Genomic DNA, 25,867 nt, shown 5'->3' with positions numbered 1-25,867 from the left:
AACGTCCTCGCTAGAGAGGTGGGGGGGGGGGGCGAGCGGGAGAGGGACTTGAAATATGGAGGAAAGGTAAAACTGAAATAAAATCTTATTCCATTGTTCCATTGAAACTTTAGTTCAGTTCAGTGGTAGAAGTGACCTAAGAGTCTAAGTCCCTGGAACAAAAATCACAGTTATTCCATGGGCCACAATAGAACAGGTTATTAGATTTCTAATAAGGTTGAATAATAATAATAATAATAATAATAATAATAATATTAAAGACTTGGAAGTAAACACTAGAAGTATTCCACCAGTGGAGGAACCCTACCAACACAATACAAGAGACAGATTCTTGAAGTGAAGTGACTTTTTCAGGTATCTACATGAGTTGTATTCTAAGATGAACAAAATGAGAATTCTTCTCAACTGCAGCAGACTCTAGTGCTCCATAACCTACCCTCGGCATATGCCTTTTTTGATAGTAGGGGAATAAACCTTTTAAAAATATTTTCCTTTCTTTGTTTTTAGTGCTACGACCACAGACTTCAGCTCCCTGATGCATACCAAGGTATTGTCATAGGTAGTACCTTTGCCTCCTGACCAAGAGACTCCTAGCAAGTTTTAAATGTGACTCTTGGTTGTTCAAAATTTGGTAACCCCTGAAGTAACACAAGTACAGTGAATTAAAGAACTCTACTTGCTGAATGCTCTACACCTTATAAAAACAAAGGTCAAGTGTTTCTTGCAAGGTTTTGGTTGGATTCTCCTACCACAGATCTGCCAAGATTATAGGGAGAGAAGAGATACCCTGGCCATGATTTAATCTTTAAGGATTTTGTTAAAGAAAAGATTTATTTTTATTTAACCTGCTGAATTACAGAACAAGGGCTTCCACAAGAACTGTTGTGGTTTTACTGGAAACCCTCAAAGAACCTGTAAATTTACTTCTGAGGGCCTTCTGGGATTATGTAAAGAGAACATCTTCTAACCAAAAGGCCTCTCCTCTCCCATAGAATACGAATGGTGTACACATGATAGCCAACCCAATTGGAACTGTGAATTCCAAAACCAATGGGCAGCATTTACCTCAGGTAAGAGGTGCTAATCTTCTGGGGGAGGCAAACACAGTCCATTCACAGCAGGTTCATATACAGTCCCTATAAGCAAATTGCCATGGAAGTTTTGCTCCTCTTGTCTTAGAGCTTTTGATAGTCAGGCCTATGCTAGTTCTCAAGATGATTTTTACTTCTAGTTGCCTCTTTCACAGACCAGTTATACCCTTTGGATTTTTTTTGGTGTGTCCTCCAGAAGAAGAAATGAGTCCCCATCAGAGTGCTAGATAACTGGAGTAATACAATAGCATTTTTGGAAATCTGGGTATAAAAGTGATGCATAAATCCAAACATTTGGTTTACTAGTCTATAATCTTTACTGATTATCTGTTTATGTTATTAAATCACCATATCAGTGCAGGCCAAATAACAGTCCCTCAGTGGGCATTTTGTAAACACTGAAGGTATTACAGATTTGACCTAATACAGGTTTGGACTAGGGTTTCCATGAGAGCAAGAAGCTCAGAACAGCACCAGAGTTATGTAAAAAAAATAAACCCACTACAAAGCAACAGAACTGTACATGCTGTACCAAATGAATTCAGAACCCCTGCTGCCTTTTTCCTGACCCTGATCTCTTCTTTCTGTTACCTCCAGGGTTACAAACACAAGATATTTTTAAATATCTTTTTACTGCAATTTTTTTACTGACAGAGAAACTTTTTTACTGGCATGTATTTTACTATCAGTAAAAAAAAAAAAGTCTTGTGTTGGTAGCCCTGTGTGACTATTGTAGTGGTTTTATATCCTGCTGTCCCCACCACAGGAGTCCCCTGCTCACCACATACCCTGACATGCCCCACTGCACCCTGTACCATGCTGTCCCCCACATCCCACTCCCCAGCCTTACCGATGCCTCACTCTCCCTGTCCCAGAGTGGTCCTCCACCCACTGGCTTTTCCCCTCCCAACTGGTAGCTTTGTCCCAGCTGCATCACCCCACTCCTTGTACCTTCAAGGGAAGCAGATGTTAGAGACAGGGAACAGCCAAAGGAACCCAGTGGTAGCACATGGCTATGGAAGGGTCTAATAGGCTCTAGTGAGCCACAGCCCCCTGACAAGAGTTCTGTGCAGGGTTTTGCACTCCTGTCTTTGAATGCTGCTTGTAGATTTTTCCTGCAGTGGAGCTTAAAGCTCCAGTGGCTTCATGTTTTTATGGAAGGAAAAATGTTTTTACAGATTTTTACAGATAGGAATTTTTAGGCTATTTTTATGAAGTGTCTGTACATTTGCAGGCAGTTGGCAACTCTGCACACTTGCCTTAAATTCCATGGACTGTCTACTGACAGCCACCACTATGGAACGCTCTTTGCATCCTTCTACCACCTGCAGCTGCCTACCCATCTTCTCTGGGACACATCTTATGTATGCAGTATCACACCTAATTTCCCTTGCAGTTTACCCAAGCTACTTTCATGAACCAAAGTGAGGGTGAAAGGTCTGCCAAACATTGCCTGCTTGCTTCTCATGTGCCTTAAAGTTTACTGATTCCAAAAACTAAAATAGAAGAATCCACTCGTCTCAGCTCAGAGTTTGTTGGTATCCAACTGAAAGTCCATGTAGAAGTGGAGCCGGGCCAAATGCTGATCAAAAATCTGATTACTGCTGTCCCTGCATTTTAGTCCCAGGCCAAGCATTTTTGGGTCATTGGACAGGTTTTCAGTTCTGATTCCAGTTAATTCCCATAAAGAATAAGCTACCTACAACCAGATTGTTTCTTTGTTTCTAGACATTTTCACAATCAGAGTTTCCATGTGGCCTATGCCAAGCTGCAGATATTGTTTAATACTTTCCCTAGTGTGTATTTCTTTTTACAGACTCAGATACTTGTTCTGCCTTCGAACTCCAGAGACCTGGATTTGAGTACCAAATACCGATACCAATCTAGACATGATCATATGGTCTGTAAGTGCCTCTCACTGAGCATCTCATACGCTGCAACCATTGGGGGACTGACCACCATTATAGGCACATCCACTAGCCTCATATTCTTAGAGCACTTTAACAGGTAAGTGACATCACACAGCTCCTGGCAGTCATGTTAGAGACTGGTGCTGGGATAATTACCATCATGGTGATGGTCTTACTATAAGAGTTACTGTCTTATGGAAATAAGAACATATTCAAGAAGATATATTTAGAGATAATTTTGCTTTGCTTACTTTCTATATACTTTCTTTCCTACTTCTTTATTGCTAAGTGTATATGATTAGAAAGAGGATCATTAGTTCATAGATTCATAGATTCATAGATGCTAGGGTCAGAAGGGACCTCAATAGATCATCAAGTCTGACCCCCTGCATAGGCAGGAAAGAGGGAGAGCACTACCTCCCTTGGGAGCCCATTCCAGACCTCGGCCACTCTAACTGTGAAGAAGTTCTTCCTAATGTCTAATCTAAATCTGCTCTCTGCTAGCTTGTGGCCATTATTTCTTGTAACCCCGGGGGCGCCTTGGTGAGTAAAGCCTCACCAATTCCCTTCTGTGCCCCCGTGATGAACTTATAGGCAGCCACAAGGTCACCTCTCAACCTTCTCTTGCGGAGGCTGAAGAGGTCCAGATGCCCCAGTCTCTCCTCATGGGGCTTGGCCTGCAAGCCCTTAACCATACGAGTGGCCCTTCTCTGGACCCTCTCCAGGTTATCCACATCCCTCTTGAAGTGTGGCACCCAAAACTGCATGCAGTATTCCAACTGCGGTCTGACCAGTGCCCGATAGAGGGGAAGTATCACCTCCTTGGTTCTGTTCGTCATGCATCTGCTGATGTACGATAAAGTGCCGTTAGCTTTTCTGATGACTTCGTCACACTGCCGACTCATGTTCATCTTGGAGCCCACTAGGACTCCGAGATCCCTTTCTGCTTCTGTTCCACCAAGCAGGTCATATTTGTTACATGCCCATCTGTTCCTGGTATTTATTCCCCATGTAAAGTAATAATCCTCAGCATGTGGCATCATTATGATTGCAGGAGCTAATTGTGATATCATAGACAGATAATTATGGTAACAGCAGAGGCAGACAAAATCAGGCAAAATAAAAAGAATCTGATTATGTGGTATTATATTTAAAAAATAAAATGAAAAATAAAATGAACTTCATGAGAAAGAAACAGAATTTTTTCCAACCTTTTCCTAGTGGTCTTTAGGGGCCAGATTTGCAAGAGATCAGCCTCCAGAAACAGCCTGATTTCAAATGATATCAGTTCCCAGTGTACTGGCACTTAAATGGGAACTGACTTCATTGAATGTATGGTGTTTACACATGTGTTTACACAACATTACACCTCCTCTCAACCAAACCAAGTACATCTACAGACTTCTTTTTATCAGCTTCTTTTTAATAGAAAGAATGCAGTGCTTCTTGGGGACTGGTAATTTAAGAAAATTTCACACGTTTCCCAGAACGCCAGTTCTGATGGTGAGCTTTTATGAAGAAGTTTAAGTTTTGGAATTCTCTGCAGAAATTGCTTTAGTGTGTCTTGCTATGACACTTCCATTATTTTTTGCTTATTTTAAAGTGCAGCCTAAACTGTATGAATTATTATATACTGTGTGATCCAGTATAATCAGAGATCCTGAGTAAAATCCCTCTTAGCCCTAGTTAAGTTGAAGAAAGTTTAGCTGACAAATTCAGCACAATCAGAATTTTGGCTCTTGTGCTTGCCTTAAATTTTCTGTTCTTCTGCTACCATTTAAAAAAAAAATGATGTACTGTATTGAAGCACACCAGGAATAACTAGATGGAAAACTATGCAAAAGAAGTAGTATTTTAGTACATGGAACAAAGGAATATATGATGCAGGCAGAGTTCTGCAGAGACATCACATTGTATGGATTTGGGAGGTTTTTAACTAAGGCAATCATAGATCATTATTATCCTCTTTGACAACCAATCCTCAACAAAAAGAAAATCTTATTTTCACAGAAAAATGAAATCAGTCCATATGGTGTTACATACACATTTTATTTGACCAAATTAATCCCTGCTATACTAGCAATACCAATAAGTACTCTAAACATTTTCTAAGATATTCAGATGACCAGGACATGTGATATTCCGAGAAAAGGATGGACATGATTAACTTGGCATTTATTTGACTGTGGTTTTGCTATGCATGTGTAATACAGCTATCATACTCATGCTGATCCAAATTTTATATCATGACACATGATCATTTAGTTGTGTATAGATATAAATTATGGGAGCCTGTCCATCCATCCCTCTTGTCTTTTTAATTACTTACAAAGCTTTCTCCTTCACAGCCATTATCCAAATGCTGAAGTGGTGAATTTTGGAACCTGGTTTTTGTTCAGCTTTCCCATCTCGCTCATAATGTTGGTTCTGACTTGGTTTTGGATGCACTGGCTGTTCCTGGGTTGCAAGTGAGTGCAAACTGCTAATGAATGATGCATGGGACTGTAACAATATGGAGTGCTTCAGCTTCTTAGGAACTAGCATCTTAGGTTCACAAAGGTGCTTTCAATCACAGAGGACAAATCCCAACTTACATATTTCTTTTCCTTGCCAAGGAAGTGCTGCTCAGTGCTTGAGGGAAGTCTCCTTTCCTAACAGCATTGGATGTGTAGCCATGGACTTTATTGCTGCTTGAGTCCAGTGGCTGCTTGAGTCCAGACACCCAGGCAAGTTAATCTGAATGTAAAGTGGTTTAGTTAGTGGGCATTAAACCCCTGGGTAAACACTCCTACACAGAATTAAAATGGCCTTAATAAGATTTAGCTAGCTTTGAAAAATAAACTGGATTGACATTGCTAATGTATTCTATACGACAGTGAATGAGATGAAAATGACTTCTGTTGCCATTGACCTTGACTCAATTTGAAGAGGCAATTTAAAGGTGAATAACTGTGCCCTTTTTTCAGTCAATCCCATGACCCTTCCAGCTCCAAATTAAAAGGCCGTAATAAATTTGAAATATTTATTTAAATCCTGAGAGAAAACAAGCCCTGACATGACCCACATTTCTTTTCTTTTTCAATAAACAGCATTGAAATTCCACATTGCATCCAAGAATTCACCCTGATTAATGTTGTTTTAAAGAATACCAGAGAACTGAAGCATTATCGACCACTTGTTAAGTGTGGTTTGTTTCCAAGCCTCTTTAATCTCTGACTCCTGTTCAATGAAGTTCATTAAATAATACACGAGATTAGGAATCTGGCTACCATACTTTGCCTTCACACCTTACTTAGCAATTGGTATTGATAACATATTGACACAATGGCCTAATGCTGGAGGATAAGTTCCTGGTAATATATATGCCACACATTTTTTTTTTCATAGGAAGGCTACTATTATCCTTCTGCTGCTAATGGACTGGCTAAAATAGCATCCCAGATTTTCTTTCTAGGCTAGAAATTCAAGTCCTTATAGACTGTAAAATGTAAGCTCTTCAAAGGTCAAAGCAAGAAGGGAATAGCCTATTAAGATTTTCTGTACCCAAAGCAGGAGGACAATAGATAGTGTGGCCTCTTTTGAAGAGACTAAAGGGGTTGTTAATAGAGATATGACCTTTATTCAGCTGTGCTGCACAGTGCTGCACAGAGTATGTTTAGCTCCAAATATTGGAGGGTCATATATAAAAGTATTTAGCTAACTAAATACTAGATGCTTAGTGAGATTTATAAAACCACCTATGCTCTTTGCATATCTATCTAACTCCTAGGGAAGTGAATGAGAGTTGGGCACCTAACACAAAACTTTTTATAAATTACACAATGTGCCTCTCTGCAAATTAAGGTACATAAATCCCTTTGTAAATCTGACTCTAAATTGATACAAAAAGAGAGACTTCCAGACACTGTTCAGCCGATTATGTAGTATAGAAATGTAGCATATAACAATTGAGACAGAGGAATAGCAAGATCTTTACAAGAGGCTATTCCAGCTTTAACATATTTTCCCACTGATACCCATTACTGCATCTCCCTTTAGAATGGTTTAGCTACAGAAGCTTCTGGATTATTTTTATATCACCTCCCTGTATGGTAAAGAGGTGCAGCTGAAACAGAAAATCAGAATTTTGCTCTTTGAAATACAGTCAAGTGGCACTACTAGAAGCAACACACAGAAAAGGTTAAAGCAAGCTTACAAGCTTCTCCATTTGAATTAAGGATGTCCAAACTTTGTGACACCACAAAAGCAATTTGCTGTAAGCCTGAGGGCTGCACCTCATCTGCATATAAATTTTATAGGAAGTTTAAATGCATTCAGCCATAAAATGTGCTTGCACTTGTATATCCTTGATAGAAGTACAAAAATTGTTCACAGACAAAAAATAAATAAATAAAATGATCTGATCAGCTTTGTCTTTACTTTCAGGTACACAGAGTGGAGAAACTTTGTATTGGTTATCCTTGTTTCTAACAGTGCTAGAAATATCAGGGGGATTTGCATCAGTGAAATAGCCAATAGACTGTAAAGTTATGGAAATTTCCAAGATGCTTTTACTAGATTACTTACAACAAAAGGGAGATTGCACCCTTTTGTAGATTCATGCTGTTTTCATCAGGTCAAGTGTGCTAATCCAAAAAGGTGCATAGTTCCACTAAATGCATATATATATATATATATATATATTGTGTGCTACGACCTGCCCTCAATGAGGTGCAAACTTGCTGTAAACTCTCCCAATCAGGTAGCTGAAGATAGCTAAAGACTGTCTGGCATAAAGAAAACCAGGATGTATAAGGGCTTCTACAGGGAGTGTGATGGGGCATGCCTGAGAAGAAAGAGAATAGCCAGAACAGTACTGCATTTCAGCAGTTTCAGTATGTTCAGCAGTTTCAGGGGCAGATCCAGGAGCGGGGGGTGCAGTTGTATGCCCCCACCTCTATTATGTTTCCTGTTTCACCTAAACTTGAAAGCCAATGGCCTGGAAGGGGCAGCAGCATTTCTATTCAGACAGCCCTGAGGAGTTGATTGACTTCATGGCTCATTTTCATCTCCCTGATCCCTGAATCTCTCTTCGCTCTACAGGTGTTAACAACCCTTTATCCTTTTAAGTGGCCTTGATGTTCCTCTAGTCAAACTATCCTTTTCTTTTCAATTTTGCTATTTGTTGCCATTTCTGGTAATGTCTCTCTTCTGTTTCACAACCCTGCAGATTTTTTGGCTTCGGCTCAAAAACCTTATGTCAGGTGTGGTAACATTAATTCTGGTAGATAAATGACTGACAGTGAAACGTTGGAGGCATTTTCAAAATGCTAAAGAAGGCTAAATTTTGTTTTATTTCTGAATAAGAGAGATACAATTAATTAAATGAGTACAGGATTAATGAAACAACATCTTTTGACTATTTTGACTATTTTTTGCCTAGTTTGTTCTGTTTTTTGAAACTTAATATATAATTTAACAACTTAGTGGACATTCCTAAAGCTGTATTTGTTTTTGCTTTAATCTTAAACTGAATAATATAGTGCTAGTCCCCTACCATATTGGTAAAGCTTCTAGTTTCTCTTTAACTGGAGGAAAATGTGTATTGTTTTATATGTGATGATGTGCCATACCATCTGCACCCCGCTTTTCAAAATCCCAGATCTGCCCATGAATGGCTCCCTTTGTGGGCCATTACCAATTTGCATTAAAGTGCTTATCAGCTGGAAAGAGTTAGAACAGCCTTCAGACTGCTTCTCCCTTGGAGTGGCTCCCAGTAACCCTGGGATTAGGAGAGTGCAAAGGTGATATACAACAACCACCTCCCATTTCATTCCCAGGTCCTGCAGAAAGCAAAGCTCAGACAACTGTGAGATTTGGGTCCTCGGTATTTTCATCTTGTTGCCTGATTTGTGTACTAAATTGATTTTGTTCTGATATCTGACTCCCTTCTCTCATTTTCCTTTGCCAAATTATCCTCAGTTTTAAAGAGACTTGTTCTGTGAGCAAGAAGAAGAAGACCAAACGGGAAGAATTGTCAGAGAAAAGAATTCGAGAAGAATATGAGAAATTGGGAAACATTAGGTAAAAAGATTTCTATTCTTGAGGAATTTTCCCGTCCCTGTTAGAACAAATCACTTCTTTTGTCCTCCATGCTGCCTTTGTGTCATATGATGGATATGTTTTCTCAGTACTCCCTTCTTGATTATTCAGCTCCTTTATTTTGGAACTTATTTTTCTTTCTTTGCAAGATAGGTGTGTGGTCTCATACAAAAATGACACCCACCCAGAAACTTTAATAGAAACACCTATGAATTTTTGTTTCTTAGGGAGGGAGAAGGGAGGAGGACACTGGCTTCAAATTCAAGTTTGTTAATCTGGATTTGCCCCTCCAGTTTTGGCTCTAGGTTGAAGGCAAAACAGAAAAGAACTGCTTTCCACTTCTGCATTGGATGTGGCAGAAATCCCATAAGAAGAGCTTATTTTGTATTTTCTACACCTTTCAGCCTGGGCATGAAGAAGATCTCATGAGAGCAGCTCTTCCAGAATGATTTCTGGACATTTAGCTCAAATTTCATTAGATGCCTTGCAAAGCTTTAGAACAATCAAATCTGAATCCAACCCATTGCCACAATTCAGCTGCTGAACCTAAATCTTTATTTAATTTAAATCTAATCTATTTCCCTTCAGGCCAGCTCTAGTTTGGTATTTATTTTGTGTTTAAATATGTATGCTTATTTATATGAGCATCTGTGTTATGCTTTTCGTAGGCTTTTGAACAGTGCTATAGAGGGCCATCAACAGCACAAGAATAATGCAAGCTCTTTCCTGTCACAGTATTTCAGTTTCTGAATGATGTAAATATATAAGAAGAAAAATATTGTAGTGATTTGGCTTCATAAATATCTCCCTGAGACATTAAAATACATATACAAATTTAAGTGCAAATGCAGATAATGAAATACTCTGATTTTATTTTTATTTTTTTTCTGTCTTGGGCTGGTAACAGCTGGGAACCAAATGTAAAGTTCTAGTTCAGACTGATCTCATGTTTTCTTCTCCTTCTGGAATTTATTGCTTTTGTGTTGGAACCAATTCCTAATTCCTCTTTAATTCCTTCCTCCCTTTGGAATTTGCTTTTGGGTTTTAGTGCTGATCTCAGATTCTTTTCTTTCTTTTTTTTCTTCCCTGTAGCTATCCTGAAATGGTGACTGGTTTTTTTTTCATCCTGATGACCTTGCTTTGGTTTACACGGGAGCCTGGTTTTGTACCAGGCTGGTCATCCTTCTTTGAGAAGTAAGTTACTTTCTTATCAGTTCCAAAAGGATAAAGCAACAGTTTTTAGAGGCTTCTAGCATGGCTATTTGATTATTTATTGACCATAGAATTTCAACAGGCCAGGCCCTTTCAACCAAGATAAATCCTAGTTTCAATCCAAATCCTAATTTGACGTTTTTCATTAATTTATCACTTTCTGTCCACACAACCAAAATTGTGTCTGTAGTTCTCCAGATCGCAGGCTTCTGTTAGAATATATAAGCTAAATGTGTTCCAAAGGGAACAAATGGAAGATCAAAACCCAAAATTAAAACACACACTAAAAAAAATGTTTGTACAGGGGAGCTCCCAAGATTATGTCAGTGCTGTTGGGTTTGATTGTAGTTATCATTCATACTAAGCCTGTAAAAATGTTTTTGACTGAATTGTTTTCCAACAGAGACTGTTCATTTTGTCAAAATCAAAATGTTTTGCAGTAAAGCAGAAACATTGGTGGCAAAATGTTGAAATGAATTGGTTTGTCTTTTTTCTTTTATTTAATTCAATTTAGGCTTTTATATGACATTAAAAGTACACTTAAGACAACACATTATCCTATATGGAATGTATATAATATTGCAACAATATCAAAACAGAAGCTTTACTTGTGTGTGTGTGTGTGTGTGTGTGTATATATATATATATATGAAAGAGAGAGAGTCATTGTATGGACACACACACACATACATATATATATAGGCACATACATATACACATATATGGAAACAATTAGACATTTTGTTTTGATATTGTATATATGAGAGAGAGAGAGTCATTATATGGACAAATGCACACACACACACACATGCACACGTACACATATATAAGCGTTATTGTATGGACACATGAGATGTGATTTTAAAATATTTATATATTTTAATTTCTGTTCTTCCAGTGCTTTAAGATTTCCACCTTGCTTCAAACTCAAATTCAAACTGAAAGTAAATTTCCAATAGAATTTCTGTTTTTCAGGTTCAGGACTTATTTGGGAATTTATCACAGCTCAGAGGACCTGCAGATTAAAAAAAAAAAAATATATATATATATATATCCTTCCAGCAGCTGAGGAAGCCCAGGCCAAGACATTTTTTTTAATCTGCAGGTCCTCTGAGCTGTGATAAGTTCCCAAATAAGTGTGTGTGTATATATATATATATATTTCAGTAATCCTCCCCATTCTCCCATACATGCACAAAGATAATGTCCAGGTTTTTTTTCCCAAAATATGTTTAGTATCTCTTAACTTACATAATTTTTTATCACTGTGGGTTCAATGGGAATACTACAAGAAGTTCTGTTTCTTAATTAGAAAGCTGTGTGGAATAGATTAGTAGATTCATAGATTTGATGAGGCTATTATTAGCCATTCTGTAATAATGATTGTGTCTGGCTAGAGTACACTGGCTCAAATAAAAAGCAAACATGAGTTTGTACCCTTCATATGTATTGATACATTTTCTGAAGGACATCTACTAAGTCTTCAGCTATTCTCTACAAAGTTACTTATGCACAGGCATGCCTCCTCATTTGAAAGTGTAAGCACCTGTACTTGTGACTGAAAATATCTAACATCTTCATATGAATTTATACATACTTGTTTGCTTGCATGAGAATGTTTTTATAGACAGTGCGCAAGTTATTCAGCTGGTATGAATCTGTTAAGATGTTTTATTTTACTAAGCATCTATGAGTTACTCTACCTGGAGCCTGTGAGACAGTGGGTACATCTACATAAGACGCATTACTGCGCAGTAGTGTTGTTTTCTGAACAGTAAACGTGTGCATCTACACATGCACAGGCTTACTATTTAGTAAAAAACGCTACTTGTGAGTAAATTTGCTACCTGCAAATGCAAGTAACAAAGTTACTGGCGAGTAGTTACTGCATGGTAACATGTGTGTAGACAACAACAAGGAAGAAATTTGCTCCCAGACAGCCCTGTCACTAGGAGGCCAACCTCAGGCTAACCCCAGGGCTCCAAGATTGGGAATCTCTCCTGCCCCAGACTTGGGCCAGCTCTCTGGCAGCCCCAGCCTCAGGCCCTGAAAAGCCTGCAGGCACTCAGAGCCCTGGGGCAGATGCAGGGAGCCTGAGGCCACACCAGGCCAGTATGTCCCCTTGTGCAGGCCCCAGGCCAACTGTGCCAGCCTTCCTACACCCTGGTGCCGCTGCCTGGCACTGCAGTATTGCACGCCTGCCAGGCCTGCGCTGTCCAGGCCTGCAGGGTGCTGCAGGCTCCTGCCAGGCCTGCCAGCATCTGGGCCCAGCTGCAGGCAGCTCCTAGCTACTAAGGCCAGCTCCAGCTGCTCACAGTACATCCCCAGCAGACTGCCCAGAGCCTGCAGGTGCTGTGGGGCTTGGCCTCACCATGTGGCTGCCAGTTCCATGCCTCTGCACTGGGTGCTGCAGGCAGCTGTCCAGGCCTGGCAGCATAGGGATAGCCACGCAGAGGCCTGGAGGCCCAGAGTGGGAGCCCAATGGCTTTGTTGCTGATGTCACACCCCACCTCCCAGGACTGCAACTGGTCACAGGAGGAGACTGGCGACTTTGTGGGCCTGTGGGATGAGACAAAGGTGTGGCAGCAGTTCGCACAGAGTGGGCGCTCCAATGCTCATGTCTATGAGGGGCTTCCAGGCTGGATTCAGGAGTGCAGGCATGACCAGTCAGCACAGCAGTGCTGCATGAAGGTCAAGAACACAGTGGGTTTCCATTTCCGACTACACCCATCAGTCAGGGAGTTCCCTCAAGACCGTGCCCTTTATGCCGCAGCTGACAGACATCCTTATGCCCCAGGACCCAGGCTGGAGCCATGCTGTGTACTGCAGCATAGGCAACCTGCCTGAGCCCCCACTCTGGCCTGGCACCCACCCTGACATGTTGCTGGGGAGGGCCCCTCAGGGTGCCAGCAGCACATTCTGCCGAGCTCCCTACCTGCAGCCTCTACCAGCCCAGGCCGAGCCCTGAGGGAGCCCAGGCCAAGCCCTGTCCCAATAGCACTGCAGCCTCAGTCCCAGCCATGAGGCAGTGCCAGCCATGACACAGCCAGCTGTCAGCAGTGCCAGCTCCTCCTGGGGTTGGGGCTTCCCGGGCACCCACACACTGTGCCCTGCTGTCCAATGAGCCCACCCAGAGCTTCACACCATTACCACCAGCCAGGGCCAACCAGCCCCAGCCACATGGTAAGCCCTGCACTATGGGAAGACAGGTGGTGCAGGTTCATCCTTCTTTGAGAAGTTAATTACTTTCTTATCAGTTATCAAGCCCTGCACCACACTGCACCACCAGCCCCAGCCACGTGGTAAGTCCTCCACTAGGGGGAGGCAGGAGATATGCAAACTTTATTGAACAGCATGTGCTCCCAGCTAGGTGGGCATGGGCCCCTCACACAGTGAGGAATGCATCAATGCTGGTGATGATGTCCTTCTCAGCTGTGGGGGGAAGGGATGTGTAGCACAGCCACAGGTAACCCTCCAGGTTGAAGGAGAGGTTGCAGGGCAGCCTGGGGTTGCTCCCTGTACTGTCGAAGCTCAGGGTCCTATGCCAGATCCACCGGTGTACCCAGGGCACCATGGCAAACAGCAGTAGTGGTGCATAGTGAGTCAGGCACCCCTCAGTCCATGCAAACTTCTCCTTGTGCAGCACCCAGGACAGGAACAGCAGTGAAGCTAGGACCACACATTGGCCCTGCTGGCCCTGGACACCAGCTGCCAGAGGGGGAGCCACCCATGCCAGGGGACCAGCAGCTGCCATTGCTCATGGGTGTGCCTCCTGCCCACCAGGCATGCCTCAGCGTGCGCACCCATTGGGGAATAACCAGAGGCCAGGGTGGACTCTGCCTTCTAGGCCCCCCCCCCCCAGGAGGGCACTTCCCCAGCCACATCACTTCACTTGTTTTAAATAGTTTTCACAGGGAAGAGGATGTTTTATTGGTGGTGGATGGGGTGGGTGGTGGAGAGGCTCTGTTGTTGGGGAGGGACGGGGGGAAGGTCTCTGTTGTTGGGGAGGGATGGGGGAGTCTATTTGTTGTGAGGGCAATGGTGTGTTTTCCTGAGGACTGTCTGCAGTGAGCCTGGTGCTGGGGTGGGTGGTGGGGCGGGGTGGCTGTCCAGGCAGGCTACAGTGAGGAGTGCAGGAGGAGGTGCTTGGCCAGCGCCTCTCACACCCAGTGCTCTGGCCCCCACTGGTGGCTTGCCCAGGGCCTCAGTGATGGGCCCCTGCTGGGGTCAGCAGGGCCAGCAGAAGCCCAGGGTGCTGGGTGTTGCTGCCAGGGGCAGGGGAAGGGGCTGGAGCAGCCATGGCATGGGGGCACCATGGCCAGCAGGAGCCCAGGGTGCTGGGCGTTGCTGCCAGGGGCAGGGAAAGGGGCTGGAGCAGCCATGGCATGGGGAGGCAGAGGCTGCAGTGAGAGAGCTGCCACGTGCTGGTCCTGGCTTCTACATGCTGCTTCTGGCCAGAAAAGCAGCTAGCCAGGGAGCAGAGCTGCTTTATAAAAATGGCTGTCAGCTGTTGGCAGGTGCAGCCAGAGCCTCGAGCTCCTCCTGGTGACAACAGGGGCCCTTTGCAGGGCCCCAGGAAGTGGAAGCAGCTTGCAGCTAGGAGCAGCAAATCTGTTCCCAAATATCTGCATGTGTAGATGCCTGCCTGGGATCACTTTCTCACAAGTAGTTTACTCACGAGTAAACTGATCCTGGATCAAATGCAGGTGTAGACATGCCCATAATTAGCCACATTTGTCTAAAGTCAACTAGAAGGTGGGGTAGATCTGCACCTTACAGACTAACCAAAGTAGATATATATAGGACAAGCTTCCATGAGCTGAAACTCATGTCATCAGATGCTGAGAAAGGACATGCGCAGTATATAAGAGAGAGAAATTAGAATGATGTCTATGAATGATGTCTTGTTCCGCAATTTCATGTTCAAATATTTTTTTTAAAACTTGGCCAGTGATGGAGTGTTCAAAATGGTCAAAGTAGTCTGCCACAGGCCTATATGTCCTTCTACAGCTGATGCCAGTTTGTTTGTCATTAATTCTTTCATGTAGGGATCACCCTGTCTGTTCTGTATGCTGTAGACAGCAGAGGGGCACTGTAACCAGGTGATGGCATATATGGCATTATTGGAGTTGCACATTAATAAACCTCATTTGTTATAATCCATGTGATTTGGTCCAATGATGGTCTATATCAATGTTGGGGCACAGAAGGCATTTGAATCTGATGAAAGGTCTGGTGCCTCAGTGAGACTGGGAGTTGGGTAACCTGTTGTTTGAGAGGCACCATTTAAGGTTGGGGGGCTGCCTATGACGAGGACAGGTTTGTCCCTCATGACTACTTTAAGACAGCCAGCCCTTTCCAGGAGGTTATTAATGATGTATCTAAGGTGTTCAAACCAGGTCAGCATAGGGTTTAAGTCTGGCTTTGTTGATTTGAGTGTCTGTAGTTTTGGCGTTGTATTGTAATGGTGGGAATCCCTACTTTAGAACCTTACAGTGTGCATCACGGTCAGTGGGATCAGAATAGATACAGTTGTAACATAGAGCTTGGCTGTAGATGATGAATCTAGTGGTGTGCTTAGGATGAAAGCTGGTGGTATGAAGGTAGCTGTGGTGGTCTGTTGATTTCTGATACAATATGGTGGCAATGTGGCCATTGCAAACCTTCACAGTAGTGTCTAAGAAATGAATTTGTTGGGTAGAGCATTCCAGAGTTGGTGGAGGGGTGGAAGTTATTAAAGACCTAGTGAAATGTCTTTAGAAATTCCTTCTCATGTGTCCATACAGTGAAGATGTCATCAATATACCTTGGGTAGATCATGGAACCTGGAACCTGACTCGCTTTAATCTTTAGGATTCTAGCAAAAAGTCAAGATAGTCCTCAATTAGGCTAAGTTTGAATGCACTGTTAGAGAGATACAAGTACATTATTTTACTTGTGTTGGCACTGAAACAAGCTGAAATTATTTCACTTTTCCCTTATAATTAGGGACCTACCTAAATCATGGCAGAAGTGCACTTTGCAGTGGGGCTCCTTCAATCTTGCTTTTTTCACTGCACTCCCCTCTGCCTACCCCAAAACCCATCCTGCCACTGATTGGCCGAGGGGCCTCATCAGCCCCACCTCTCACCACTTGCTCCTGATTGACTGGGAGACAAAAACCATGATTTAAAATATGGCCTGGTTTTTGCTTCCTGGCCAATCAGCAGCAAGTGACAGGGCTGCCAGAGCCCCTCTACCATTCAGTAGTGAGGGGGACATGTGGTGAAAAGAGCAGGATTAAAGAAGCTGCTGTGCAGCACACTTCCACCCTAATTTAAATAGGTGTCTACTTAAATATATGGGATAAATACATAGATGATATGTTGCAGAAAGAAACATGATAAAAGAATTCAAGCAAACATGAGAACCAAGGTTAACTCCCCAGCCTTGCCACTGAAAACACCCTTAACAGGGTCTGCACCCATGCTTTTACTACAGCAAACTTCCTTTAGTGTGTCTTTGCTATAATCAAAATGTTTTTTCCTTAGGAAAGGCTACCGGACTGATGCTACTGTCTCTGTATTCCTTGGCTTTCTTCTTTTCCTGATCCCAGCAAAGAAACCACGTTTTGGAAAGAAGGAGGAAGGTGAGAAGATATTTTTTTTGCATGAAACTTGACCCATTTTTCAACACCTGTAGAGTTTCTGCTCTACGGTGGTGGTCTCTGCAAATGTCTCAAAGACAGAAGAATCTTTCTCAAGCAAGCAAATGCCTCAATTCAGTTTCTTATACTCCATACTCTATCATATCAGACCTTTTCCTCAATATCTTTCTTAAGCCATTTGATCACAAACAAGTTTCAAGAAGTTATGGCCATCATCCCATCTTCCCTTTACTTCCCTAAACTTTTTCTGTTGTAACACATGATTATGATTTAGAGAAGGCTGAGAACCACTATGTTAATTCCAACGTAGACTGTTGCAAAATGCAGATGGACATAGCCCTTGTCATATTGGGACTGCATGAAAAGTGAGCAACTGCTTAACACACAAAAAAGTCTCTGGGTCTATTCCTATTGTTATCTGCTAATGTAGGGAGATGTAGTGCCATTCTCTGGCAACATTAACCATCATTTTCTTCTTGATAACAAATATTATTGTTATTTAATATTTACTTTATGGTAGCACTCAGAAGTCACAATCAGGATCAGGGATCTGTTATGCAGGGCTATGCCAGTATCTACAAAGGCATGAACCCTCCAACTTGACTCCAAATAATTATTAGAAATTGTATGCAAGTATTTCATTGCCGCTGCAAGTAAATACGTAAGTTAGGAAAACTGCATTAACACAAAGTCCATTTCCGTACAAAAACTGGCCCCATAAAGTAAGTTAGCACTACCCACAGGAAAGACTGGGACTATAAATGGCCCTTGTATGGTATTATGGCTCTATTAGGAGTGAAAAGATGAGGACCACCTCCTCAGAAATAGGAACCAGATCTTAAACATTCTTATCTAGGAATCGTTTGTACACAGTTTACATAGGAAAAGAGTTAGTCTCTCAAATAGATCTGACTTAAAAGCCACAGGAGTTTATAACCAACAGTGCCACTAACAGAAGCCAATAAGAAGCTGGTAAAGCATCAGAAAATTTAGGCACCCTTCTTCCTGAGACATAGACAGTCATAGAAGAATCAAACTGCATTCTGTACTAGCTGTCTCTTGCAGATGGGCCATTAAGAGTAGCTATATACAGAGTACATTACAGCAGATATGCTTAATGTCACACAGACAGAAATCAGTGAGATATCCTCTACAATTTAGAGAAATGTAACATTGTTAATGCAACATTAGCTGTGTTATTTTTTATTTTGCTTTGACATAGGAGATGGAGAGAATTCTGCAAACATTAACTCAATGGAGCCAATAATTACCTGGAAGGACTTCCAGAAGACTATGCCCTGGGAGATTGTAGTTCTTGTTGGAGGAGGATATGCTTTAGCAGCTGGATGCAAGGTAGTATTTTAGAGGTTATCCTCCATTACTTGGGTATATGGACCCTTAAAATGTCTACAAGCCTAGATCTTTATTTAACCCCTTGATGTTCTGACAGTTCTGGCAACAAAATTCCTCTGCAATTTCAACTGGCATGTCATCTACATCTCTGGGCCATTGTTCTGAAAGTCAGTTATATTGGGGATTTCAAAAACTTGCTGCATAATCTCTCTCCTGATGACTGGACTTCATATCACTATCATTATCATAAGAGCAGCACCCTAATCCCCAATCAGGGTTGGGCTCCCACTGTGCTAAATAGCTTGAGAACATTTTATTTAGACGTAGTCCCTGTAATGTCCCATCATTCACTGAGCATTCAGCGGGCCTCAGCTGTACTCTTGAAGAGACAGGAAGGACAGTTCTGTACCCATTCAGGTTTGATCTATCTGCTAAGCAACTACATGGACCACTTTATATTTGGGGTTTATTAGAGACTGACTGAAATCATTGACTCATGAAGCTGAAGTGGGTATGTAGGGAATGGCCAACTGAACTAAAGTTACCATAATTTGCTGGTGAAATTCTTCATTACAAAGTCTCTCAGACAAGAGGTTTGCATTTCTCAGTATACCATGTTCTCCCTCATTGTGTCATTATTGTCTTTCTCAGACCTCTGGCCTTTCTACATGGATTGGGCGCCAGATGTTGTCTTTGAGCAGCCTCCCCTACTGGGCTGTTACTCTGCTGGCCTGCATTTTGGTGTCCATGGTAACAGAGTTCGTTAGTAACCCAGCCACCATAACTATCTTCTTGCCTATTTTATGCAGTATGGTGAGTAAAAACAATGGGGTTTTAAGCTGTTGTTTCCCAATAAGCTTTAGGGAACTATCTCAAGGTGTTAGGGTATCAGCTGTGAGCTGATGAAGAACTTGGTTCAGTGCTGCTGTGGTGCTGTCAGGTTTAGAAGCATTACCTTAGCCAGTCAACAGGCCTGGGTGCAATATGATATCATTAGTAAATACTCTGACCACCCATATGCTTTCAGGTCTTATTGAGGTCCTTTCAAAATAAGCAAATACGCCTTGAGGGAACCTACAATCTAAGAGTAACAGAAATGAGAAGAGGAAGATAAGGGAAGAAAAAGAATAGATCACACAATAAGAGCATGTGGTTACTTGCTGAAGCTTGTACACAGCTTTAGGCTTGATTTAACTTTTTATTAGATCTTGTATCTATTATTCATTAGCTAATGTTTCTCTTATTCACTTTGTATGAGGGAAGAAGTGACTTCTGAAGGGGATTCTAAATATAGTGAGGGGGCTGGCTTGGTGCGCAAGTTGACAGACCAAGTATAAGGACAGCATGGAAGAGTGAACAGAGGTACTTGTGAAAGCAAGACAATGTGGAAAGGGAGTTTGTCATCAAAGGCAGAGTGGAAGGAAAGACACCACTTATATCCTACATTAGTATACAGAAACCATTGCTTTAACTGCAGTGAAGGCAACAGGAACCTGCCTTCATTTTTGCATTTTATATCATGAGAAATACTGTCTACCAGGGATCTCACCTGTGAAATGTGTTTCTCCACAAATGCAACCTAATGACTGACACGGTGAGGTGATAGGGAAGCAATCTGAATTTAGAGTCCAAAAATGCAGCCTCATTCCCCAGACTAGGAATGAAAAGTGTTCCATGGAAGCACATGTTCAACTACTAGAGGAGGGGAGCCCTTTGTTTCAATGGACAGTGATTTACCTTAGATGCAGTTTGGAGCTGCGCTAATTAGATCCAAAAGCAGCAGCATAGACTACAGATCTCCTGCAGTGCCAAGGGGCAGGAGAAGTAAATGGGAGAAAGAACCCATTTACCCCCATTAAAGCATGTTAAAAGTTTGACTAAAGTTTCTGGTTAAACAATACCTGACATTTTTAGTGTACTCTGCTTTCTACAACTCCTTGAAGGAAAATTACCCTACTGTTAGACCTCAAAATGTAAAGAACCAAGGAGTTTCTAATAATCCTGATTATTAGTGTAACTGGTCAGTTGTAATAAGCAGTGACAAAACTTGCAAAACCAAACCATCCTACAATTAAGATGAGATAACTTTTTCTGCCTTCTACTAACAACCAAATGGCAGAGTGAAACTTCTCTTCTCCCACCCCTTCTTTGTCTTTCCAGTCAGAAACCCTGCATATCAACCCTTTATACACTCTGATTCCTGTAACCATGTGTATCTCTTTTGCTGTGATGCTGCCAGTTGGCAACCCTCCAAATGCCATTGTCTTCAGTTATGGGCACTGCCAGATCAAAGACATGGTAAGTTCTGAGAATAGTTTTATTCCCCAGCCCTGAAGCAAACAGAAACCACTGACTAATCTGGAAATAATAAGGGGAACCATGATAGTAACAGATGGTTGGTTTGCACCACAGCTATTTCATGGTAGCTGACAATTTCGGAATATCTGCTGTAGGTATGCATGTATGTCATCTTAATTTTTTGGCATTAATACAGTGGTTGTGAAAGGTACCAAAGAACTAGCAACACAAAATCACTCATGTTATTCTGTAACTCCAATATAATAGCAGTCTGTAAAGAAAGAGATTAAGGAGCAGAATGAAAGGGGAGAAGCCAGAATTATATGATAAATGAATATATCATATAACTCTGCAGTTTTTCATGTAGCTATCACGCTAGCCATGTGGGAAGTAAATCCAGGAGCTAAATATATAGTGGTGATGTCCATATGGAAAACTGTGAAGCTATGTGATGAATTGCATTTATCATGCACTCTTGGCCTCCTTTCTGGCACACTGTCTGCACTCTCACACACAAAAATCTTCACTGGGCCTTTTTGCTACTGTAGTCAGCACATTTACTTTGCTCTTTATACAACAGAGGATTGTCAGCTTGCTAGTACCCAGACTACTGCCTTCTGAGTTTGCTAGTTAACACTTTTTACCTGACTGACATTGATTGTGCTCTCATGTGCTTGTTTTTCATAGGTGAAAGCTGGGCTGGGTGTAAATCTGATTGGTCTAGTGGTTGTCCTGATAGCCATCAACACTTGGGGAATTAGCCTTTTCCAGCTGAATACGTTTCCAGACTGGGCAAGGGTCAGCAATGTAACTGGTCAGTTGTAATAAGCAGTGACAAAACTTGCAAAACCAAAGCAGGCAGGGGCAAATATTTCATCTAAATTGCACATGTAAAAGAAAGGAAGAAACTTGAGTGTATATAGATCCAGGATCCAGAGCAAAACATAAAGCAAGTCCACAGGTTGTTCTCCTAAAAAAAGATACCTTGCCCTTTATTTCCTAAAGTGAAAATTTGCATTGCTTTTTCACTTTTTAAAATCACCGTGAAACAAGACAGATTTGCTTTGATTTATTGCTTCTTTCCCTGTGCTACCATAATTCTACAAGAAAATCCAACTTAGAGCTTCCCTTACACTACAGAGCAATCAAATTGAACATTTCCCTTTCAAATAGGGGATATATGATCCCAGTGAGAAAACTGAAGTATATACTAGTATAGTATACAACATTAATATAGTAGTATACTATACAACATACTATAATAACATACACTTTCCTTCCATTCTGATGTCCACAGAAGATAGAAGGTGACTCAGTTTACTAACTTGGAGTTTTTTTAAGACTAATTATTGTAAATGCAGGTTTGTTTGGGGTTTTTTTTTTCCTTGAGGTGAGTCATCATTACTTAAAGATGTTCAATCTGTTAGCTAATCTGTGTGGACTAGAGAAAAATTTGACTAGAAAATGTGTAGCATCCACATGAAAGGGAGATGAGAAACTACTACTCAGGCAGGGATGAATGAGGGACCTGGACATGGCAACATGGGAGAGGACCTGGGGCTTGTCCTCAGTCCTCACATGAAAATTTACATGTTGGAATACTTTCAGTCTCTTCTTTGGAAAGAGGAACTTCAGAGTCTTCTCAGGATCTCAGATGGGAAGTGTCAGGTTCCTCATTCCTTATTTTTCTGGTGTGGACGCTGTCCACGGCAGTCCTGCAGCGGAAGCAATTCCCAGCAAACCCTGACATGGCCACCAGTTTTGTTCTCTTTATGTTTCCTTTGCTGTTGATTTTATTGATAGAGAAGGGGTAGTCCTTTCCAAGGTCACAATCAATGTTGCTCTGTAACTAAGATGGGGAGGGCTTGTAGGAATGGCATTGACAGATCTCACCATCACAACATTCACACTGAGATCACACACACACACACACACACACACACACACACACACACACACACACACACACACCCCTATTCTTTAGCAGCCCAGAGAACAGGGGCTCCAAGCCAAGGTAGCTTCAAGATACAGCAGAAAAGCAGCACACCAAAGGACCATTTTCTCTTATGTTTATAAAGGTGGGTGCCTTTCATTACTGATTGTATCCCAGTTATCCCCACTAGATTTCCCTTATGATATATATTGTTTTTAATCACTTATTTAACGTCAAAACCTTTGATCTGGTTATTAGGATAATTGGGTCCCATATAATCACTTTAGAGTTGCAATTTAATCACTTGCTATGTGGCTTTGTTCAATAGGCTTCCCATTTGGAAACAGTATATTTCAATGTTAGTGTAAATGTCTATACAATGTAAAGATAATGTCAATAAAATAAATTATTCACCATGTCATGACCTTGTGCTTTGTAAGACTATAAATGAGACTCAAATACATGTCTCGCTGTGACCCAAGTAGTGTTCAGCATAACAAAGATTAGAGTAAATTTTAGTACTGGCATATTGATTTTTAAAGAAAGGGTTTCCACATATTTCTGCTTGTAATTAAAATGGTATAACAAGATGTGCATGTGTTGGTAGAGGTGGATATGACAGGACTAGGGGATCTATCCAGTTCTTCCTCGATCAAAATAGTTCTTAGTACTATCATGAAGGCAACATGAAGGAGGCAACACAACTTGGCAAAACAAGGTCTATAGAATGTATCTGCTGGGAATTTGTTCCTGAAAAATATATTAAGATGGACTCCTGTAGATTGACAGTGTAGCATAAACCATGGGTTAGTAAATGTCATACCTCTCCTTTCTTTTGCAGCAACGCACAGGAAGGCTGCTTGCTGCTTCTTCCAATAATGAGTTAAGTCCTTTAGTTCAGATAGGGAAAGCTTTTGCTGAAGATCTTGAGTTCAAGTCCAATTGATGAGTTATACAGAGTTGCAGCAGTGCAGTGTACAACTTGTTTATTTTTTGTGTTTGTTTGGGTCAAATGCCTTTTTTTAAAGGAGACTGGGTCCCATCAGTATTGTTGCCCTTTTTTGACCTACCACTTAGCCAAGATCTGGGATCTTACCAGATTGTTTCTGTTAGGTGGAGACATGGATTATGTGAATCAGGTGTTTCCAAAGTGCAGTCCTGTTAATTTTCAAAGAATGTACGCAAAGTCCTGTTTTTCTGAGTACAGAAGGGACAAAATAACAGGAGGTAAGTTCCTTGTTTTCAGTTTCTAAGCCTGCCCTTCCAGTCAGCACCCTGCCCAAAAGAAAATATCTTGTTTTCTTAGTTTATTCCCAATGTTAAACTCATGCTGCTCCTTTTTTAGGCTGTTTGTATTCTGATTCCTGTCTCTCTCACTCAGAGACAGCTTCAACCAAATTTCTTAGATCCTGTGTTTTTAGTGAAGGCCAAGTCTGCCCATCTTTTGCTTCTCTCTGGCCTTCTTATTTTGGTCTATGCCTTGGCCAGTGGTTTCTTTTGCTCTAGCTATCACCAAACAAAGGAACATTTAATTGCTTTCTTATTTAGTTTAAATGAAAAGTCATTAGCATGGTCATCACCAATGTCAGTGAGACCTTAGTGTAAAAACATGCTTGTTGATAGTCATGAACACCCTTCACAACAATAGTTTTTGTTTAGAAGACATTTCTAAATAACTGTTGCATGCCAAAATAATAATAAACAAAATTATCTGCAGATTTATTTTCATAAATCCAAAGAGATAAATGTCAGCTCTGACAGGACTGAGGCAGAGACATCTAGGTCTGGGACAGACATTGCATAGACCGGTTTGACCCAAATCAGTTAAGTCGGATACTACATTCAACCAGGTTTATCTCAAACCAGTTTCAGCCATTTTCAAACTGGTTTATATGCACTGAACATCTGTTCTGTTACAGGTTTAAGCCAGTTTCTGATCACTTAAACTGGTGTATGTGTAATGTCTGTCCCTAGCCCTAGAGAGTAAGGTTACCATATTTCCAGTTTCAAAACAAAGGACACCTGTTGTGGGGCAGGGAGGGGGTAATATGATTGCGGGAGAGGCAGTGATATGCTGGTGCCTTGCCCCTGCCCCTCACTCCCAAGCCACAGCACCCCCCAGCCCTGCCCCTGCCCCTCACTCCTGACCCAGAGTACCTCACCCCCCAGATCATGCTGGTACCCCTCACTCCCAACCTGTAGCCCCTGCATCTCTGCTGATGCCCCTCACTCCCAACCAACAGCCCCCTGACACTGCCTGTGCCCTGCATTTCCAACCCAGAGTCCCCCACCCTCTGGTTCCCCTCACTCCCAAGCTGAAGCCCCCCTGAGCCCTGCTGGTGCCCCTCACTCCTGACCAACAGCCCCCTGCCCCCCCATCCCTGCTGTCCATGCAGCTCCTTGCTGTCCCTGACGAACCCCCACCACACCCTCTTCCCCCGCTGGAGGGGCAGACACCTCCCCCGCCTTCCCACCCTGCTGTAGCCCTGGTGCCTGGGCAGCGTAGGCACCACCCCCTTGCACACCCATCCCCTCACACACACACCCACACACACCCACAGTTCCCAGCCTTGGCCCTCCAACACCAGCAACCCCCACCTCCCCCCGACTTAGTTGCCTGCAGCTGCGGGGTGGCGTGGAGACCCATGTGATGTCCCAGCTTACAATCCCCCTCCCCTGCTCCCTCCAGCTTTAAGCAGCTCCTTGCTGGGGTAAGCCAGGAAGTACCGGGAAAAAACTTTGATGCTGAGCACAGGCAAAGCAAAATCCGACACATTTCTTGATATTTTAAAAAACCTCTCGGATTGAAATGGGAGGACCCAAAAAGAGGACATGCCCAGGAAAATCCAGATGTATGGTAACCCTACAGAGGAGTGAACTTCATCAAGAAATTCCCACAAAGCAGTGGTGTAATTAGAGGAGAGCAAACTGGGCCCTGGGTGCTGACTTGAGGTGTGGAGAAGAGGGAGGCGCAAAAAATGGACTGCTGCTATTAGCTACATGATCTCAATCATAGTCATGGTGGCAACTAGAAATCACCGCTACCTCTCCACCCTGGCTGTCTGGCTATATCCCTACACTGTTGCCATAAACCATATGGCAAGTGTCAAGACAGAAAAGGATCTTGGAGTCATCATTGATGCCACAATGAACATGGGCTGACAAAGTGGGGACGCGGCCAGGAAGGCCAACCATACCTTGTTGTGCATCCACAGATGCATCTCGAGCAGATCCAAGGAGGTGATTCTCCCCCTCTACGCGACACTGGTCAGGCCACAGCTGGAGTACTGCGTCCAGTTCTGGGCGTGCACTTCAGGAGGGATGTGGCCAATATGGAGAGGGT

At 42.3% G+C, this 25,867-nt stretch overlaps 1 protein-coding gene across 1 annotated transcript in view; it reads left to right on the top strand.

Moving 5' to 3' along the window:
* SLC13A4 (solute carrier family 13 member 4) overlaps positions 1-21,728 on the top strand; it is a 39,996-nt gene extending 18,268 nt beyond the window's left edge. Inside the window, exons 6-16 of the mRNA XM_025202877.1 lie at positions 508-547; positions 993-1,070; positions 2,908-3,098; positions 5,350-5,469; positions 8,963-9,064; positions 10,175-10,276; positions 16,825-16,922; positions 18,163-18,293; positions 18,945-19,106; positions 20,454-20,591; positions 21,279-21,728. Coding sequence (XP_025058662.1) covers positions 508-547; positions 993-1,070; positions 2,908-3,098; positions 5,350-5,469; positions 8,963-9,064; positions 10,175-10,276; positions 16,825-16,922; positions 18,163-18,293; positions 18,945-19,106; positions 20,454-20,591; positions 21,279-21,416 — 1,300 coding nt within the window. The 3' untranslated portion in view covers positions 21,417-21,728. The remainder of the gene's footprint in view (positions 1-507; positions 548-992; positions 1,071-2,907; positions 3,099-5,349; positions 5,470-8,962; positions 9,065-10,174; positions 10,277-16,824; positions 16,923-18,162; positions 18,294-18,944; positions 19,107-20,453; positions 20,592-21,278) is intronic.
* The last annotated feature ends 4,139 nt before the right edge of the window (positions 21,729-25,867 follow it).

This window comes from Alligator sinensis, unplaced genomic scaffold, assembly GCF_000455745.1.
Source record: "Alligator sinensis unplaced genomic scaffold, ASM45574v1 scaffold957_1, whole genome shotgun sequence".
NCBI lineage: Eukaryota > Metazoa > Chordata > Crocodylia > Alligatoridae > Alligator > Alligator sinensis.
This window is presented reverse-complemented; position numbering and strand designations above follow the sequence as displayed.